General features: G+C 29.9%; 5 protein-coding genes across 28 annotated transcripts in view; 2 read left to right on the forward strand and 3 right to left on the reverse strand.

The window, feature by feature from the left end:
• Positions 1 to 7,267, reverse strand: part of LOC124952301 — a 27,044-nt gene extending 19,777 nt beyond the window's left edge. For 4 of the 14 annotated variants that reach the window (XM_047501934.1, XM_047501931.1, XM_047501932.1 and 1 more), the window contains exon 1: positions 5,932 to 7,070. In XM_047501934.1, coding sequence (XP_047357890.1) covers positions 5,932 to 6,063 — 132 coding nt within the window. In that variant the 5' untranslated portion in view covers positions 6,064 to 7,070. Of the gene's footprint in view, positions 1 to 656; positions 973 to 1,342; positions 1,643 to 5,931; positions 7,071 to 7,125 lie in introns of those variants that run through there. The other 10 variants (XM_047501937.1, XM_047501940.1, XM_047501942.1 and 7 more) reach the window with 9 other exon arrangements.
• Positions 7,169 to 10,545, forward strand: LOC124952303 (probable ATP-dependent RNA helicase DDX52). 3 transcript variants are annotated; one of them, XM_047501948.1, is made up of 12 exons: positions 7,169 to 7,556; positions 7,649 to 7,891; positions 7,955 to 8,140; positions 8,245 to 8,500; positions 8,627 to 8,699; positions 8,773 to 8,976; positions 9,051 to 9,141; positions 9,240 to 9,362; positions 9,444 to 9,594; positions 9,674 to 9,749; positions 9,836 to 10,049; positions 10,249 to 10,545. In XM_047501948.1, the coding sequence occupies exons 1-11, from the start codon at positions 7,470 to 7,472 to the stop codon at positions 10,047 to 10,049; spliced, it is 1,704 nt and encodes a 567-aa protein (XP_047357904.1). In that variant the 5' UTR covers positions 7,169 to 7,469; the 3' UTR covers positions 10,249 to 10,545. The 3 variants fall into 3 exon arrangements, with proteins under 3 accessions (XP_047357904.1, XP_047357903.1, XP_047357905.1); XM_047501947.1 differs by having other exon boundaries at positions 7,170 to 7,556; positions 9,836 to 10,077; XM_047501949.1 differs by having other exon boundaries at positions 7,424 to 7,556; positions 7,630 to 7,891; positions 9,836 to 10,545.
• LOC124952307 (protein halfway) lies at positions 9,615 to 13,051 on the reverse strand. Of its 7 annotated transcripts, none has more exons than XM_047501968.1 (9): positions 12,794 to 13,051; positions 12,566 to 12,664; positions 12,091 to 12,373; positions 11,582 to 11,830; positions 11,318 to 11,487; positions 11,007 to 11,189; positions 10,773 to 10,931; positions 10,578 to 10,694; positions 9,615 to 10,506 (listed from the first exon to the last, which is right to left on the reverse strand). In XM_047501968.1, exons 2-9 carry the CDS (start codon positions 12,572 to 12,574, stop codon positions 10,234 to 10,236), a joined length of 1,443 nt encoding a protein of 480 aa, XP_047357924.1. In that variant the 5' UTR covers positions 12,575 to 12,664; positions 12,794 to 13,051; the 3' UTR covers positions 9,615 to 10,233. The 7 variants fall into 7 exon arrangements, with proteins under 7 accessions (XP_047357924.1, XP_047357916.1, XP_047357919.1 ...); XM_047501960.1 differs by having other exon boundaries at positions 9,628 to 10,506; positions 11,582 to 11,896; positions 12,794 to 13,048; XM_047501963.1 differs by having other exon boundaries at positions 9,628 to 10,506; positions 11,582 to 11,896; positions 12,566 to 12,677; positions 12,794 to 13,048.
• A 234-nt stretch (positions 13,052 to 13,285) lies between these two features.
• On the reverse strand, positions 13,286 to 19,874 carry LOC124952302 (myb-like protein P). Of its 3 annotated transcripts, none has more exons than XM_047501946.1 (6): positions 17,425 to 19,868; positions 15,435 to 17,330; positions 15,156 to 15,341; positions 14,702 to 14,874; positions 14,221 to 14,327; positions 13,286 to 14,138 (listed from the first exon to the last, which is right to left on the reverse strand). In XM_047501946.1, the coding sequence occupies exons 1-6, from the start codon at positions 17,485 to 17,487 to the stop codon at positions 14,083 to 14,085; spliced, it is 2,481 nt and encodes an 826-aa protein (XP_047357902.1). In that variant the 5' UTR covers positions 17,488 to 19,868; the 3' UTR covers positions 13,286 to 14,082. The 3 variants fall into 3 exon arrangements, 1 of the variants encoding a protein (XP_047357902.1); XR_007101860.1 differs by having other exon boundaries at positions 14,105 to 14,138; positions 14,618 to 14,874; positions 17,425 to 19,871; XR_007101861.1 differs by lacking the exons at positions 13,286 to 14,138; positions 14,221 to 14,327 and having other exon boundaries at positions 14,732 to 14,874; positions 15,428 to 17,330; positions 17,425 to 19,874.
• LOC124952315 (NADH dehydrogenase [ubiquinone] 1 beta subcomplex subunit 1) lies at positions 18,643 to 19,069 on the forward strand. The gene has a single exon (XM_047501989.1). The coding sequence runs from the start codon at positions 18,793 to 18,795 to the stop codon at positions 18,967 to 18,969; it is 177 nt and encodes a 58-aa protein (XP_047357945.1). The 5' UTR covers positions 18,643 to 18,792; the 3' UTR covers positions 18,970 to 19,069.
• Positions 19,875 to 19,903: the final 29 nt, after the last annotated feature.

Here is a 19,903-nt window from a genome sequence, read left to right on the forward strand (position 1 = left end):
CGATAAATTTGGCCAAAGTGTTATGAGAGCTTTCAATCTAAAACCGATAAAAAGGATTGGATCGAATATTTTTAAGGGCTGTCACTCGATCATCACTAACGATGGCTTTCCGCTGTCTTTCCGTTAAGCACGAGGGTTTCCTTTTCCGTCCTCCCTCCCTCTGTACCTCCCTTGCTCCCTCCCACCCTCCCTCCTTCCCTCTCTCTCTCTCTCTCTCTCTCTCTCTCTCTCTCTCTCTCTCTCTCTCTCTCTATCTATCTATCTATCTATCTCTCTCGTTTTCTTACTCCCTTCTTCTTTTATCCTTTTCAATCGCGATTATAATCGAAACGTATATTACATAGCCAATTTCATCGATCATCAATAGCCGATACATCTGGGCAGGTTGATTTTTGACAGATCGCTCGATAGAAGAAATTTTCTTCTTGATCACTTAATGGAAATGAATGCATGTGAAATCAAATGGAGATAGATATGATAACAACAAGGATATCCTTGTCTTAGAGGATGTTAAACAGAGAGAGGAAAAGCGAAAAAGAGAGAGAGGGAGAGAGAGAGAGAGAGAGAGAGAGTCAAAAAGAGAAAGAGAGAGAGAGAGAGGATAAAATGGAAATAAAAAAATAATAAGCGAAAAATTCGTCGAGGGAAACACATACGAAGAGAACGACGACGAGGACTTCTCGAGATTAGCCGACGAGACGAAACGACGAAACGACGAGACGGCCAGACGAACGGAGCAAGAACGGAATCGTGAGAGGCACTGGTCCAACGTCGCACCACCGATCGCACCGACGTTGCGTAGGGCGCCGCGTCGCCGGCAAGACGGCTACCACCACCACCACCACCATCGAGTCATGACAGGAGGGTTGTGACGGAGGCGCAGGCGCTAAACCGTACCGGGTCGATAGTCCGCAACGTTACTCTCCCGTGGTTACTCCCTACTGCCTCTCTCTCTCTCTCTCTCTCTCTCTCTCTCTCTCTCTCTCTCTCTCTCTCTCTCTCGCACCACTCCTCTTCCTCCCTTATAAGTACTGCCCTCCTACCCCTTTCCTTGCACTAACACTTACGCTCTCGCGCACGCTCTCTTTTAAATCGCACATTTATTCGCTCGCTTGTTCGTGTCTATCTCCGTCTCTTTTCCTCCTTCTTCGTCCTCGTCGTCGTCCTCGTCGTCGTCGTCGTCGTTGTACGTTGTGTCTATTCCGCTTACTTAGAATTTCTGGCTTCATGCCTCCGGCTTATCCGTTGTCAATATTACCATTTCTTAGTTTCATCGTTACGAACGGTCAGAGTTCACCCTTCTCTTTCGGTCCTTTTCTTACATTATATGTAGTCCACTTACCGACTTATCTTCGCTTTTCCATCCTTTCGACTTCTTTTTCTTCTTCTTCTTCTTTTTCTTCTTCTTCTTTCATTAACTTTCTTTTCGATTTTCTCTCCTTCGACAATGCCCTCTATGTATAAGGCAACCCGCAAGACAACAGATTAATATCTGCAATAGGGCAACATCTATTATTCCGATAATTCTATCGTCCTAAATGTTCACCCATCCTTTTCCATTCAGATCACTTCCGTTTCCTCCTGTGGCCGATCTTTCTTCCTTCTTCTTCTTTTCTTTCCTTTTACCTCCTACCAAAAAATAATGTTCCTTCTTTTCTTTTTTCTCATTCCGTCCTTCCTATCCTAAACCTCCCGCCCCCGCCTGCCCCCACCCCCCCCCCTCGTCCTGTCACGTACCAGGCGCCACGATGTCTAGGCGGGGTTATAACGTTGACTATCTTCCATGAGTGCACCCGCACTCTCCGTTTGTTTGCAGCAGTCTTTTCCTTCAAGCACTTCGGGAACCAATAAGTTTCTTCATTTCTCTTAAGAACGCGACAAAGCTGAAAAAATTCACGGTTCGTCGTATAACGGTTTAACTTTAGTCATCGGGTGGAATAATTTGTGATATTATAGATAGACATTCTGCTGAAGATTATTCTGTTAATTCGTTAAGTTCGCAATTGGCAAAAAGAAGGAAGAAATAAAATAGAGCTCGATAGAAACCCCCGAGGTCGCCTTGGCTTTCGTATCCGTGAGAAACAATGTGATTTAGCTCCCCGTTTGAAAAGACGATACTCGCTTAACGAAGCACCGTGGTTCTCTCTCTCTCTCTCTTTCTCTCTCTCTCACTCTCTCTCTTTCTATCTCTCTCTATCCCTTTTTGTGTATATATATATATATATACACATCTTTGTATTGGATTGAGAATACTTTCGGAAACAATGTAAGTACGATCGGCAACGTAACTTGATGCCATCCTGACGCGGGGTCTTTCGTCGTGGGCCATCGAGTGTTATTCGATGGCCACTAGCTACTCAGAGGGGTACGTGTGTACGTGGTGTATGTATGTAGATATAACTGTGACCCAATTCGTAGAAAAATTTCCTACCTACGGTGGTGCGTGTGTAATTAAAATAGAGCTTCTTTTTTTTTCTTTCTTTTTTCTTTTTTTTTTTTTCTTTCTTTATTCTTTTATTTTTTTTACAGAAGAACAAAAAAACGTGACGATACGTGAAGCGAAAAGGAGGAACGTTCGTTTATATTTTTCAATTCTCTTTATTCTCTCTTGCCTTTCGAGATATATTTCAAGATATATCTCAAAGGTTTTGTCATTTTTCATCAAAGGTTTTGTTCAAATAAAGCGGCGATCATTTTCCATATCTTATCTTTCGTTATCAAAAAGCAGAAAGACAGATGTTACAAATAGAGGAGCTTGGAGAGGCTCTATTATCCTTTTGTAAACATGGATGATCATCTTGAGCCATACGAAATTGTCACTTACCTGGACGATCGAGTTTAGTTTCCCCGATGGGTTTGGATTTAAACAAACATGCTTTGTGACATGCGATCTTAAAATAGAATAATGCAAATCGATCGTTCTCAGCAAGGAATTATTCCGAGTTTCAGAATGACAACAATTCTATCCTATGAATGGATACCACATTCTCTCATCAATATCTCTCTCTCTCTCTCCCTCTCTTTCCTTCTTTCTCTATCTATCTATCTATCTACTAACATAAACTACTGGAGGGTAAGGCGAGACTAAAACTCTAGAATAAATTCGCTCACAGGAAAACTTCTCTCACATGGAGCGTCTACTAGAAATAAATCAATAAGGTTTGTAACCCCCCTTTCCCCACATAGATTACGACCTAGACTGCTAAATTGTCTTCATTGTTTTTCTCTTTTTATACTGCATCAAAGCGAAGGCGCAACTATTTTTTATTATTATTTTTCTTTCTTTCTTTCTTTTTTTTTTTTACTTTTGTAGATCAACAAAAACGTTTTTTATTTGTCTACAAATATATCTCAACACGCGTCAATGTACTTATACCATTACAAAATATCATATTTAATAAAAATAAACTCGATCTCCATTTCAATCGATGATTATGAAAGTATATAGTTTAAGTGTAAGTTAAAAAAATTTTCTTTTTTAATTACTATTCATTACACAATTCGTACAATTACGTAATTGATCTTAGATTTATTTTAATATTTTATTTAGATCACCTTTCATAATCACTTAATAACTTGTCACGATCAATTTGCAATAGAATTTCGTTTTAATCCGTTACGTAAATTCATATTTTAATCCATCGATTAATCCAATCTGTATATAGTTAATAATAATTATAACAGGTATTTAATACAATTAATGATTAGAATGGCAGAACATTCGATGAATCTTCTTACGTAACAGAAATAGCACGTCAACTTGAATTTCTTTAGCTATACAAGACACAATAGCAAAGTAGTTCAAGTAGATACTGTCGAAGTGGAATCATCTAGTGTTATTCTATACACGTGCAACGACCACGTGTACACATAGAAAGACAAACTGTCATATAAACACGTACCTACTTGAAGCATAGAAAAAAATCAACGGGTATCGAGGACTTTCTTTTATCCACTGAATTAACGAAATCTATTTTTTTATTTCTTTTGCTTTTTTTTTTCTCAAAATCAATATATACTATTGTTTGTGTCTAAGAATTAAAAACTTCAATTGAAATAAAATTGAAATCACTATCGTTAGAATCACACAGAATATACGAAATAATATTTAATATCAATAAAAATCTGTATTTTATATATATATATATATATACATAAATGTTATTATAAAAATTTTAAATATCTTTTACCATTCTTATTTACTTTTTTTTTTTTTTTTTTTTTTTTTTTTTTTTTTTTTTTTTTTTTTTTTTTTTTTAATTGATAAAATGGTACAAGTATCGTCAACGCATGTAGATGCATGATAGAGATAAAAATCTAACATACGTATGTAGATACGTATGTATATAACGTAATAATAATACGTATGTATAAAAATAATTATCTCTAAAGGAAATACATTTCAATGCTAAACTAAAAAAAAAATATTCTACTAAGGACACTGCTACGAAGACTTTTAAGGAATGGGTTATTTATAGGTCCTGTTAAAAAATAAAACATTGCAATTGTCTGTTTATCAAATGTCGTTTATGTTGTCATGTCTTACAGAGAAATTTTCTTTTTTTTTCTTTCCACCCCCTCCCCAATAATTATTACACAAGCATAAAAATTGGTTTATACTTGATAAATGAAGTATCACGGACCAAAGGAGATGGGAATATGAAAAAAAAAAAAGTATATCTATTGTCATCGTAAATATGTTTAATATTTTTTTTTTTTTGATTGACGCGTTCATTAATTCATAAAAATTTACTCGGTCATTATTAAATAGTATTAAGTTTACCAACCGTAGTTGATTGTAAATGTTATTCAATTTTCGCGCTATATTCTGCCATATTTTTTTTTGTGAATAATCATTAATTAAAAAAAAGACAGAGAGAGTTAAATTAAAAGAGTGAGAGAAAGAGAAAGAGAGAGAGAGAAACAACAACACATACAAGCCAACGAAACTTAATACGATAAATGTTTCCAGAGAATATTTAGTCTCACGGGAATCATTTTAAGCACGTTAAAAGCCATTAATTATTGTACAATCGTTGATATTAAAAGATCAGTAATCTCCTTTGATAAAATCACTATCGCGCAATTTTTTTTTTCTTTTTTTTTTTTTTTTTCTTTTTTTAACGTAAACGAAAAACTTATTTGCGAATTTTTCTCTTACTTAGTTTCGACTAATAGATACGTAAATTAAATTACATACTCATCACTTATATCAAGTACTACTCATAAAAATCAGGCATATACACAGTACATACATACGTACACACACACACACACACACACACACTGCATCCTGTTATATTCTGTGAGAAAATAATAATCAGTGCTTCGCGCATGCGTCGTGCGCATTCTAGTCTGATACTCGGTCTGCGGCGTCGATCGCTAAAGGTTTATACCATTATCGTACGACGATGTGGTGTGTATGTACATACATACGAGAGACAGAGAAAGACAGAGAGAGAGAAAGAGAAAGAGAGAGAGAGAGAGAGAAAGAAAGAGAAAGACAAACAGAAAAAGGAGTTAAAGGGACGACGTTGAGAGAGAGAGAGAGAAAGAGAGGAAGATAATAGGCGCAAGAGGAATAAAGAGGAGAGAAAAAAAAGAACACAGCGGATTAGTGATCAGGGAAGAAAAAGGTCCGACAGTGGAATCGAGAAGTGTCACTACGTTTGTCGATGCGCTTTTTTGTGTGCTCTAGTCCATGCTACTTCCAATCTTAGAACACGATCCTCCATGCGTTGAAATTTCGTACTGGACACTGAACGTTTCGAAACTTCGTCTCGATCATCGGTGTATATACTATATGTACATATATATATATATATATATATATATATATATATATATATACATATACACACACATAATATATGTATATATTGTATATACAATCGTTCAAAAGATTAACGAGTTTTACTTTCGCACACTCACCAGATATTGTTTGCAATGTTTTTTATGCTTAACGCAGGAGCGTTTCTTCTTCTTCGAATTGCCCGCAGCTAGTCCGTTGTTCGATTTCTCTTTGCGAGGCGTCGACAGCTGATTACTCTTGTTCGCGGGCATCGTCCTTTTTTCTGCCGTTTGCAGAGAAAGATAAAGAGAAAAGGAGAGAAAGAAAGAAAGAAAAAGAAAGAGAGAGAGAGAGAGAGAGAGAGAGAGAGGGAGATAGAAAAAAATTGGTCAAAAGAGATCGTCGAACGTCTTACTCTCGGATGGATGCCAAGCGAATGTACCTTCGTCGTCTTTCTGTCCTACGACGAGAGTGATTGATGACAGGCTTGAAATTTTTCTCCCTACTGGATTGGACCGATGCAGGTGCGCTGCGCGCAACGTATGCGCACGAAGGTCTTCTCTCTCTCTCTCTTTCTCTCTCTCTCACTCTCTCTCTTTACACGATCTAAAGTTTCTCTCTCTCTCTCTCTCTCTCTCTCTCTCTCTCTCTCTCTCTCTCTCTCTCTCTCTCTTTCTCTTACTCTACTACGATAGAGAGAGATAAAAAATTATGACACGCGCAATAATAATGAACTATTTCTGTCTACGAAGCCACACCTATGATAGATGTAAAACAGTCGATTAAGATCTCTCGATATATTCGTTTTTTTTCTTTTTTTTTTTTTTTTGTACTTTTCATACGATCGTAATATGCCTACTAAATCTACTAGTGTACACGGCGTGGCAGGACAGGAAAAAAGAGGGTGACGATGTCGCACCGACAATACACGAACGTACAAGATTTATCGACGAAACTTCCCGACGCGAAATGATGTAATCTATGTCACTGAACCTTCCCCATTAAATCACTTCCTCCTGTTCCTTCTTCCGCACTTCGCCAGAGATTTTGCCTTTTCTCTTTTTTTTTTTTTTTTTTTTTTTTTTTTTTTTTTTTTTTGAACACATCTTTATCGGTGATTTAGAAATTTGAAATTACCGCCAATTTATCCTCATATGTTTTAATAGTCAAATGTTGAACAGATTATAATTATAATTACGAAATGTGAATTAATTCGTATATCTGTAGTTATCAGTAATGTGTTGTGTATTATTATTATAACCACAAAGATGGGTTAAACTTTAAACGATAAGAATATTTTTCAAGAACGTTGTTATAATAATATTCTATCTTACCGACTGATTACTGGATGTATATATGCATCTGTTTATAGACATAGCAGAATAGAATAGAAGTACACAGACTTAATAATTCACAAATAATTCACACGTTTATTCGAAGTTACGTAATTATCGATAGGCAATATATATCGAAATAAATCCAGCAAATCACGAGCACTGCTCAATCTGTTTTATCGATACTTTCTTTGTAGCGAAATAGAGGGCGACTATCTTTATGGTTTATGCGCCATCTTTTTTCAGCTTGTGCGTTATTTTGACAAGTTAGGTTATATACTGTTACACGTGATATTCTGAGTAATAATTCTATGATATTCTGAATAATAATTCTTTGTATTAAAATGGACGCATATGATATTTTTAAGAAACTAGCTGTTGGATCGAAATTCAACATGCACCGCTTTCAATCAGATGCAAAAAAATTTAAGGTAATAATTTTTTAATAAGTATTAATTCCAAAATTATAAGGTTAGGAAATAGAATTATTTCTTTAAAATTTAGTAATATATATTTCCGGTAGTTAATTAATAAGCAAATTCAAAATATACCTAAAATCGATGAAGTAGAAACAAATGGATTTGCCAATGTTTGTGCCAAAACATCTCTTAAAAGAAAATATGAGGAAGATGAAGAAGAAAGGAAGATTGATACATTAACATTAATTGAAGGAATGTCTGTTCCTGTAGATGGAAGTAAAGTAAAAACCAAAATGAATAAAAATTCTATTACAGAAGCTAAAAAAATTAAATTGGAACGTGAACAGGTATGAAATTTAATGTAAAAGAAAAGATATACAAATAGCTATACTTGTAACTTACGTTTTTAGATCAACCAATTTCGTAATCAGCATCATATATCAGTCACTGGTAGTCATGTACCCAAATCTATAGCTACGTTTGATGAATTATTAACGGAATATCAAGTATCTAAAAAATTGTTAGATAATATGAAAGAATGTGGTTACGAAGAACCAACACCTATCCAAATGCAGGCAATACCTGTCTTATTGCAGGTATATTTATGTCCCATAAGTTTTTATTATGATAAAATAGGTAAAGAAATTATTTACAAAAAATATGCAGTAGTAAATAATATTCATTCTTTTTTTATAATTAGAACAGGCAATTATTGGCTTGTGCCCCAACAGGCTCAGGAAAAACTGCAGCTTTTTTATTACCAATCATTCATCATTTGAATGGTCCACAAAAACAGGGCTTTCGAGCTATTATTTTAAGTCCCACTAGAGAATTAGCTAAACAAACATATAGAGAATGTTTACGGCTTAGTGAAAATTATGGCTTTAGAATACATATTATAAGTAAAATTAATCAAGCACTTTCCAAATATGGCCCTAAAAGTTCACAAAAGTTTGGTACGTTTATTTCATTGGTTTAGTAATTTATCATATTTGTGTCTTTTCTTTGTATTATTAATTTATTGTACTTTAATATATTTTAATTACATATATATATATATATATATTTAACTTCGATTGCAGATATATTAATTACTACACCAAAAAGATTAGTATTTTTATTGAAACAGGAACCACCTGCCATTTCCTTAGCTAAGTAAGATATAAAAAATAAAATTTTTTTTTTTTTACTTTATATAATGAATAGTTAATAAAAATAATACTTTCAGCGTACAATGGTTAATAGTAGATGAAGCTGATAAGCTTTTTGAAGATGGAATGCGAGGCTTCAGAGATCAGTTAGAAGAAATTTCAACAGCATGTACAAATTCTAATTTACATCGTGCATTGTTTAGTGCAACGACTACACCTGTAGTAACAAAATGGTGTCGCAAAAACCTCAAAGGTCTTATTACTGTTACTGTCGGTCAAAGGTATATATTTCCTCAATGATAGATACTTCTTTTTATCAATTATTTGTAACTTTTGTCTTTGTTCTTTTATTTAGAAATTCTGCTGTAAATCTTATAGAACAAGAATTATTATTTGTTGGTAGTGAAAGAGGGAAACTTGTAGCGATTAGAAATATTATACTAAAGGTATGAAAAATATCACATGTAAAAAGTTTGACATAACATTACTTATTCATATATTCTAAACAATATTGCTATTGAAATAATTTCTTTAAAATTAAAAGGGTATTGCACCTCCGGTATTAGTATTTGTACAAAGCAAAGAAAGGGCACAAGAACTCTTTAGTGAACTCATTTACGATGGCATAAATGTTGATGTTATTCACGCAGATAGAACTCAGACACAGGTAATATTATACAAAGCATTTTTTAATACAAATCAAAGGGATTATTGTTACTAATATCGTCTACGAAAAATTGTCTTTTAGCGAGATAATGTAGTACGTTGCTTTAGAGAAGGAAAAATATGGGTGTTAATATGTACAGAACTAATGGGTAGAGGTATTGACTTCAAAGGTGTAAACCTTGTAATTAATTATGATTTTCCACCATCAACTATTTCATATATACATAGAATAGGTATGTATTATAATCGTAAAAATTAGTTACAAGTAAAACTTGTTACAAGTAAAATGTTTATTAATACTTTTATATGTAGGTAGAACTGGTCGAGCTGGTCATAAAGGAAAAGCAATTACATTTTTTACAGAACAGGATACAACAAATTTAAGAAGGTTATTTAAACACATTAATCATTAAAAATATTAATTAGAATATTGTGTTATAATAAAGTATTATACTCTTTTCTTTTTTCAATTAGTATTGCAACAGTTATGCGTGCATCAGGTTGTGATGTTCCAGAATATATGCTTGCTATGAAAAAACATAGTAAAAAAGAGAGGCGAAAACTTGAACGAACAGCTCCTGAACGGGATACTATATTGACAGTACCGAAATATAAGCAACATGTGATAAAAAAGTTGAATAAAAAAAATCCTGTGAATATTAAAAAAACTACAAAAGATACGCACTAAGTATACCAATCAGAGATATATTAAATATGTAAATTTCATTTTATTATAATATATGTCATGGAAACAAGATTTGATATTAATTATATATACATTTTTTATATGACCAATAATAAAAAATATATAATCTTTAAAATATATTGAAATAAAAAAATAACGTATTTATAATTATCAATATAATATTCTTTTATGTTTCACATAGCCAATCACAAGGCAGCTTTGGCATCTTATTGGCTGGCCATGGCAAATAACCAGCAGTTTTAAATACCCAATAATCATAAGAAACTTTAGCTATCAGACTTATCAATAATATCACTTCAGTAGCAATTATGTAATAAATATAATCAGTCCAATCTCCAGGATAGACACACATTTTTGATGGCTCTAAATCAACCACCTTTTCTTTTACATTTTCGCATAAAACTTCATCTGAATCTAATATACGTGTTTGCAACCACACCTAAATATTAAAATATAAAATTAATAATAAAATACATTAGAATTAATATCATCTTATAATCTTTTTCTTACCTTTAAATATTTAGCAGTATTACAATCACAATGCAATTCATTTCCACCAAGTTTAACTAATCGAGAACTTACAAAACTTTTATCATGCACATTAAGACTTAAAATATAAGTTGGAAGCTGGAAGAATAAAATATTTCATAACTAAAGATAATAAAATATTTACATTCATTATAAATATAATTAATAAATTGTTACCGATTTAATTTTATTGTATCTTAAACTGAGTAGTGCATAATTGTCTAAAAATTTGGAACCTTCTAATTTATTGATTGATGATATATTATTATAGTCAGCATAAAATTCACGTATATCTTCATAACATGGATTGGTACTCAAATCATCTAATACTGTGATCTATGAATGAGATTAATATAAGAAGAAGTAATAATTTTCTTTTTTGGAATAAATAAAGAAATATTAAATACATACATTGTTGTAAGAAACATTTAGTGCTATGGTGTTGCGTGGTAATTTGTCCGGTAATTCTGTTAATTGTATCCCACTACAATCCACATTTACTGCTAATGTAGGTGGTTTTCCTTCGACTATATCTAATCTTCTAAAATTACATTGACATTGCCAAGTATCACCTTTTGGACATTCTGTCTGCAACTAAATATAAAATAATCTCTATCATCTTATATTACATATAAATATTATACATTCTTTTCTTTTTACGATTGATAGACAATAAAATGTAATTAACAAATTAAAAAATTTATAATCATATTAATACATACCAAACTAAGATAACGCACTTGTTGCAATGGTACTTGTTCTGTAGTATTAAACCAATGCCATGTTTTACTTGCAGAACATACTGTTTCATTTTCCCTATTAAAATTAATTTGTTTCTCTCCTGTTTTATTGATATATTGATAAATGTCATGACACCAGAGAGTATTAGTTCCTATGAATAACAAAGTGATATCCTATTTGGCTATTACTCCATATATGCATTAATATTATAACAATATTAAAGAGATAATAGAATGTGCATTTACCAGAAATGTCAAGCCAAAATTCTCTACCATTCATTGTATTCAGTGCAGGTAAATGCGTTAAATTATTATAAGATAAATCCAAAGTAGTAAGCTGTGCTAATCTAATTAATGAATTATTGTCTACTTCGATTAGAGCATTGTTTGAAAGATTCAAACATAACATTGGTGCCAATATGAGAAATTGTCCCTTGACACGATTTATTCTTCCATCGGTTATGGCAAGTGACTTTAAACTTCTCCATCGTGTTTCTGTGGCATCAAATATGTCCAAGGTAGCATTACGAATATGAACATAAGATATATTTGATTGAAATCCTAATGGCAATAAATTGTTAAATTTCATTAAACGCTTTACTAGAAAATTAATATACATTTATAAAATAAAAAATATATATATTTTATTATACATATCATATATATATATATATATATCGTATAAATCTTAAGATAAATTGTTATAAATATATTAAAATTATTTAAGGATAAAAAAAATGATTAATTAGGCTTACCAACGCATGAGAAACCATATTTGAGAGTATGATTATCTAAATTGCAACAAAGTACTGCGTCACTTTCGTAATTGCGCGATAGATTAATTTTCTTACATGGACAATCGACGTTTAAGTCAGGACAATCAGATGGTGGCCGATAAAAACATTGTTCCGAAAGTCCTGAAAAAATTTCTGTAATTCCGTTGGTATTGGAACTACTCGATGCCTGTTGATCTTCTTCTGTACGTGCATACACCACCCCCACATACAAAAGGCATATTATCACTATTTGGCACTGCATCTGTCCATTAAAAATTTCTCGTTCTTATCAACCTCGTATAATATATTTTTTTTTCCTTTCACATTTACATTCTTTATAAATTTTTAATTTACAAAATTTCTTTTTAATGCGTTAACGATATCCTTTGAAAAAATAATTTTCACCTTTTTATTCTATCCTATTTATATATATATAAATATATATATTATATACTTTTTTCATCGTCTTCTTTTTACCCCATTAGCCGACTAATCCCATTATTTATACTTGTAGACTTCTTCTTTCCTTTTCTTCTCTTCTCTCTTCTCTTTTCTAAATATTATTTCTGAGATAATATTTCCGATATGTGTATGCATACGAGTGTGTGTGTTGTGTGTATATATATACATATACATATATATATATATATATATATATATATATATATATACACTAGCTTACCGATAACATTCACAATGAGAAACTACGGCGACAAATTTTTTCTTTCTTTACTGATTAACATTCTTACTATTTCATTAACGTCACACATTTCTTTCTTGTTGTTATAATTATTACTACGAATATATACACAATATATATATATATACATATATATATATAATAATTTGTCTAAATCGTGTGCTTGTTTTCACACATAAGCCTTTTGTACCGTTGCCAACTATATACAATGATGAACATGAAAATGTCAACATTTTATCTTTCTCCCTCCCTTTTCCTTTCTTCTTCACTCTCCTCCACGTCTTATTACTCATTTTCATAATATTCCATTCCTCCCGCCATATGAAAACTGACCCTCCAATAAATTGATATATTACTGATATCGATTTTCATTTTAATTTTTTAAATTTATCTATGGCGATTAGTAAGGTATTATTATTAATTAAATTATTATATTAATGTCGGGATTAAAAGTAATATGGTAATAAAATTCGATTGTATTAAAACGTTTTATTTGTTAATAAAAAGGACTCTTATCTTTTTCTCGAGATAAAATTATAAATAATAGTAATAATAATAATAATAACTAAATTTTATATGTTTATATTTCATCGACTTTCGTCGACGAAAAGATAACGCTAAAAAAAAAAAAAAAAATGTGAGTATACAATTTTTGTTATTCTTTTTATTACATTGATAAGAGAAAATTATCAGAGTTTCTCGTTCATCTTATGAACTGACATAAACGAGTAAATTCACTTAACCATGAGGACTTTTTGGGTCACTCGGGTTGACCCGCTAACGAACTAAAATTGGTCAAAGTGTCATACTTATTACGCTCTCTTCTTGCGATTCGAATCATAACTTGTTGCATGAATCACTGTTTCTTTTTAAGATTATTTGTTATGCATCGAACGCGAATATATTTGATGAACTTGTGCGTATATCATATCTGATTACGTACATAAATATACTACGAATTTATTTATTTATCTTATAAAGCTTATTTATATAAACTTAACTCACTAAATTTGTAATATTTATAATATTAAATGTTATAATGTTAAAAAATTTTTTATTGAATAAATAAAATATAAAATTTAACATAAATATTCAACTTATGTGTTATCTCATTTAAATACACATTAAAAATGAAAATATTGAATGTATGTGAAGTCGTATGAAATAAATTTATTAAAAATATAGGCACCCCAGGCAAAAGAATATTTACAAGATTATGATTTGTACAAAGAATATCTAGAAGTAACATTCAAAGGCACAGTGATCTTATTTCATCTCCATGGTTTTCTAACTGTTCCTGCACTAGTACTTCTTTTAATGGTTTGATCTGTAACATATGCATCGCTTCATTTGCATCAACTTATCAATCATTATTTATGATTCTTGAACTAATATAACATATAACTTACGTGTATTCGGTGAGATAAGATGCTGTGAAATTTCAGAAGTCCAAGTCTGACATCTAGCTCTAGATGAGTGTAATTGAGTGATAATTGGCGATTGGTAATCTCTCATCCTATAAGAGCATTAATAAATAATAAAGATAAAATATTTATTAAATGTAGCATATATAATATAATGATAGGATGGATATATAAAATATCACATTGATAATCCTATAAATTTATTGTAATTCATGCTATATTATTATTAATATTATGATTTAAATAATATAAATAGAAGTTCTTTTACACAAAGTAGATTCTAGTATAAAAAAAAGAAAAAAGAAATAAATAAATAAAAAAATAAATAAATAAATAAATTATCAACTAATAAAGGTTTGTAGCAAAAATATAAATAAATTACTTTCTTAAATAATATGTATAAAGTCTAAATATGCTCTTCTAGGAGATGAGAATATGGAAAGTGCTATATTATACAGAATCATACTCTTTGAGCTTTTTCCTTGCTAGGGTCCTCTGGGTAGCAAATGAGTATGATCGTGCTGAAGTTGGACGTTCAGTGCGACACCGTTTAATTTCACGATCATGCGCTATTATTTTCATTTTGTATGCGGGACTTTGAGTAAATAATTCCACTATATTCATGGATGCTGCATCACACTTTTAAAAATGAAAATTTTATCATAAATATATGGGACTACTAAAGAAATACATGCAAATTTTTAATATTCCAAAATTTACTATTAATGCTATGATAGTAGTACTCTTATATATATAATTATAACATAGAGTTTATATTTTAAAGAATTATTAGAATTAAATTCTATGCATTATTATTCACTTTGATAAGTAAAAATGAATTGTAATTTCTAAATATATGTCGATTAACTAGCAAGCATTCACAAGTGTTCTTATTTTTGTAAATGTGAAACCAAAGTTACCTGTAATTGTAAACGACGTAAAAAATGCAGTTCTGATAAATCAAGAGGTGCATCAACATGTAGTTTAAGCATACATTGCAATGCTTCTTTGTATGTATTTTTTAAAGTAATCACGCGATCTGTTTTCATTAACCTGCGTACTAAATATCCTCGTGTATACGCATTGATAATAGATGCAGCTTGTATCTGTAATATAAATATTTTCAATTGTTCAAGGATATTTTTAATACATAAACTATATCAATATGACAAAGAACTTTTTTTTTTTTTACATCTTACGTGTTTCTCTGCATACATAGAACTGTCAATGATGGGAACATGTACAGTTTTACAGTCTAATGGAAATAACCGACGGCTAATTGTAGATTTTTTACTCTCATTTGTTATACTTAAATTATAATCACTAATTTTATTCTTATTCATATGTTCTTGTATTTCTCTATTTTTAATCAATGTACAATTGTATTTGGGCACGGAAGTCTCATAGGCTTCGCCTTGTGACGATTGAATAAATTCATAACATTTCAAATGTTTTTTTACATCATTAAAATGATTTTTGGAATAAATATAATTTAGTGGACATATTGGACTTAATGCACGTTGATTTGGTGATAATAATAAATTGTCTTTTTGAACAATAGGCAGTGATTCTAAATCTTCATCTTCTTGTTTTGTATCTGTAGGAGTGTTTTTAGAAATAGAATTATTTATTGATACAGCTTGATCCAAAGAAGTAGACGACAAAGATTTGTCATCTATCACTGGAGAAATTTCAGGAAAAGATTTCTTTATTTCTGTCAATAAAAGTAATTGTTGCTTTTCAAATTCTTTTTGTAATGAAGATTGCTCTTGTTGTTGTCGAATTACTAATTCAGACATTTGTCTTTTATGTACTTCTTCTATTTCTTTCAAGATAGTCAATAATTTTTCAGATATATTGGCAGAATTACATTTTTCTTTTGATTCATTTATTTTATCATTATTTATATTTTCTTCATCAAAACTCTCATTATGTTTATATGTCCTTAATTTTTGTGACTCATTAATTTTGTGCATTTGTGCTTCAATATCATGCAAATTTCCTAATGACCCTCCTAATTTATTTGTTGTATTTAACACTGCAATGTTTTTGCTCTCCTTCCATTCTTGTGGCCTATGATTTTCTTTATCATTGTTGCTTATACTATATTTCTTTTTATTATTGTTCATTTTTATATCAGGCTTGTAGATATTTTCTTTCTCAATCATCATTTGTATACAATCTACGGATCCTGTAGTTTGATACATGCGAGTTTGTGGTTCCAATATTGTTTGTTCAATCTCAGTCTTATATAAATTATGATTACTTTTGCTAGATAAACTCTTTCTTTTACACTTTGAATTTTTTAATGTCTGCTGAGTATCAATAACATTAAATTCATTGTTTTTAATTTCATTTTTCCATTCAGTATTTGTTTGTGTAATATTCCATTCCTTACGTCGTATAACACTTTTTGGAGGTGTAGGAATATAATCCACAGTAGGAAGATCATTGGTATTATTTAATTCTGTTTGTATGTGCGCAAGCAACATAGGACTAGGAGTGTCCAAAATGTAAGAACCTTGACGCACAAGATTTGGTGTTTCTTTAATAGAATTTGTTTCAGTTATCATTGAAAATTCTTCTCTTTGATATATATTTGAATTATCCAATGTAATAGGGATAATATCTAAAGTTTTAGGCACTTCAGGTTTCCAAGTATCTAAGATATTTTGTTCGACTTTTGATTTTGTTGTATCAGTAAGACTATCAGCCGAATCGGTGCTTAAAACAGTTGATCTTGGACTAAATGAATGCCTTTCTGTTAAATTTGTTTCAATATTTTCATTGGAAGATATTTCTTGTACCAATTCGAAATTATTACTTTGTTCTTGAATATCTATATTTTTATTCGTTTTAACATCATATGTATTTCTCATAGGTATTTCATCCACATCGATATTAGACATTGCATTAGGAATCACATTTTCATTATCAAAATTAAATGTGTGATCAATATCCTGTATTCTTATATCATTTTCTATAGATTTACTTTTGTCACTAAATTTTGTATCATATAAACCTTTTAATTTTTCTTCTACTTGAATTGCTAAATGTTTATAATATTTTACTTCTTTTCTAACGTCTTCGGTTATCTAAAAATTAGAAATGAAGAAATTTATTTTTCAATATTCTATAGATAACAGATTGTATGTTGTTAATTAAAATCATTTATTATAATATACTTACCATTGGTGGAAGAATAGGAACACCATTAATTTTTATACAAGAAATATACGCTTGCTGCGCCATTATTATTTATTTAATAATTTAATACAAATAATAACAAATTTCAAATGATAATAATTATTATTCATTCGTCTAAGGTTATAACAGTCGAAAATATATATTTTCATATAAGTTGATAATCTCTAATAACTTTGACATTAATATAGATTATTTGTTATAAATCAAACATATAGAAATAAATTATTTAAATTTTGAGAAAATAACTTGGTATAACAAAAACGTGAATTCTGAAATATCTAAAAACATCTTTAATTAGGATTGGTCAATATAACTTCAAAAATTTGTTTCCAACGAATAGGAGAATAGTCAGTAGAATTGTAAGTTTTCGTCATTTTCTTGTTGCAGCATAAATCTTTTATGAATCAAGTTTATTTGTGAAAAAAAGAAAAAGAGAAAAAAAAAATAATAATAATTTATGATAAACGAAACCGAAGAAAAGGATTTATTAATATTTTGATTAACATATATCGAGGTAAACATTAAAAAAAAATCAACCTTAATAAAAAATTCTCGATATTATTTTTCATTTAATATTACAATTATCAGTATTATTTTATTACATACATAATATCATTTAGAAAAAGTTTAATGTAAGTTTTCAAATACTCCTTTCGAATATATACATATGAAAAAGAAATATATAGAACTGAAATGTAATATTAGGACTAACGCTGTCAGAGTCAGCTCTATACTGCTTCATACTGGTCTATACACATTCCTTGCGAAGTACGAGCTAATTTACTTACAAACATTAATGGAAAGTAAATAATTCAAAGAGAATAATTTTATAACATTAAATTACGGTATTAATAACTATAAAGTAGTTATTTTTTATTGATAATATTGTTTGCATCTTATTTATATACGTATTCACATATTCTCCGTTGAGGTTAATCATACGTTACGCAATTATATATTTTTCATTTTTTATAAATAATATGTAGAATATTTCGTGATATAATGAATATATATAAATTAACTAATGCATATTGATATTGATATTTTAAAAGAACGAGTAAATAATGTATAATATAATAATTTAATCATCTATTATTATTTATAAGCATTGATCAGAATAATTAAGGTTAATAATTTATTTTTAATAATCTGACCATGTATTTTATATTTTTACAGTTTGATGGGTGCTGCCAAATCGCTTGGCTATTATATCAATAGATATTGTTTGATCGTCTCATTTCCAACGATTACAGCAACTTCTATTTATTACGATCTAAAGCGTACTCGTTTGTGGAAAGAACAACAGTTATTGGAGAAGCAACAGAATAATTAAAAAGTAAACTAATCAACATGATAACTTTTAAATATCTGTTAAACGTTTATTATCCACTTATTCTTCCAATAACTGGTTTTATAATTGGAAGTTACTTAGACAACCAAGAAGATTTAAGATTAACTAAATTCAGAGATAAATCTGCTTTATATGGGAGAGAACTAGCACCTGGAGAATCACATTCATGGCCATAATTAAATTGCAAAATGAATATATTTAATGAAAATATGTATTAAAATTAAAACCTGTTAATCTATGTAGACAACTTAAAATATAGATTTAAAGTTATCTCTTTGTGATTGTAATTTTTTTATATATATGTGTATTTATAGATTAGCATTATAATTACATTACATTACATTATTTTTTATATTACATGATTTTCCACTTTTAATCACAGATCAAAACTGAATAGAACACTGATCCAAATGTTACATTCAAGAAAACATACTTTTAAATGTTAAAATACTTTAGAGAATAGATGACAGAAACAAAAAAATGAGTATAAAATAAAATAATTAAAATTGTCTAGGTACACAAATTTATAGTAATATGTATAAAATAATAAAATTAAAATTCTCTTATATTAATTGTTAACATTTAAATACTATAAGTTTAAAGAGATGAAGAGATGAAAGTTTGAGGAGAACGTAGGCTCATTGAATAAATAAACTAATTGATATTTTTTAGGTATAATTAGAGTTACATTAAGCAAATCTAAAATATCTATTTGAAGGCATAATAGTAAATATTACTTGATAAAGATTTTCAATTTTCCCTAAAGAAAATACCACTGACTACTACTATGCTAGCAATTATTAGGGGTTTGTAGATGGCGCAATAAAGTCGTATTATGATCGTTCATTTTAAGAAGTATATTTCTAAAACAAAGCTTTAAACTAGCAAATCAAAGAATCTGTTATTTATAATCAAATATCATGAAATTTCATGAAATATATGATATTAATTTTTATTTTATTTACGATATAAAAGAAATTCATTTACTTTTCAATCATATTAATAATACTAAATGCGCGCGCATATCGACTCAGCTAATACTGATTACGAAATATCTTCAGTGCTGTCTTCAGAAGGTGTCCAAATTACGAGCGTGTAAAATTGTTTATT

Source organism: Vespa velutina, chromosome 10 (assembly GCF_912470025.1).
Source record: "Vespa velutina chromosome 10, iVesVel2.1, whole genome shotgun sequence".
Lineage (NCBI taxonomy): Eukaryota > Metazoa > Arthropoda > Insecta > Hymenoptera > Vespidae > Vespa > Vespa velutina.

Coding starts and splice junctions, on each gene's coding strand:
- LOC124952303 (XM_047501948.1), top strand. CDS start 7,470: ATGGACGCATATGATATTTTTAAGAAACTAGCTGTTGGATCGAAATTC. Junction 8,501..8,626: donor TAAAAGTTCACAAAAGTTTG/GTACGTTTATTT, acceptor CTTCGATTGCAG/ATATATTAATTACTACACCA. Junction 9,595..9,673: donor TTCATATATACATAGAATAG/GTATGTATTATA, acceptor TTTTATATGTAG/GTAGAACTGGTCGAGCTGGT.
- LOC124952307 (XM_047501960.1), bottom strand. Junction 11,190..11,317: donor AAGTGCGTTATCTTAGTTTG/GTATGTATTAAT, acceptor TTTTATATTTAG/TTGCAGACAGAATGTCCAAA. Junction 10,507..10,577: donor ATACTGCTAAATATTTAAAG/GTAAGAAAAAGA, acceptor TTTAATATTTAG/GTGTGGTTGCAAACACGTAT.
- LOC124952302 (XM_047501946.1), bottom strand. CDS start 17,487: ATGGCGCAGCAAGCGTATATTTCTTGTATAAAAATTAATGGTGTTCCT. Junction 17,331..17,424: donor TTCCTATTCTTCCACCAATG/GTAAGTATATTA, acceptor TCTAATTTTTAG/ATAACCGAAGACGTTAGAAA. Junction 14,328..14,701: donor GCAAGGAAAAAGCTCAAAGA/GTATGATTCTGT, acceptor ATGCTCTTATAG/GATGAGAGATTACCAATCGC.
- LOC124952315 (XM_047501989.1), top strand. CDS start 18,793: ATGATAACTTTTAAATATCTGTTAAACGTTTATTATCCACTTATTCTT.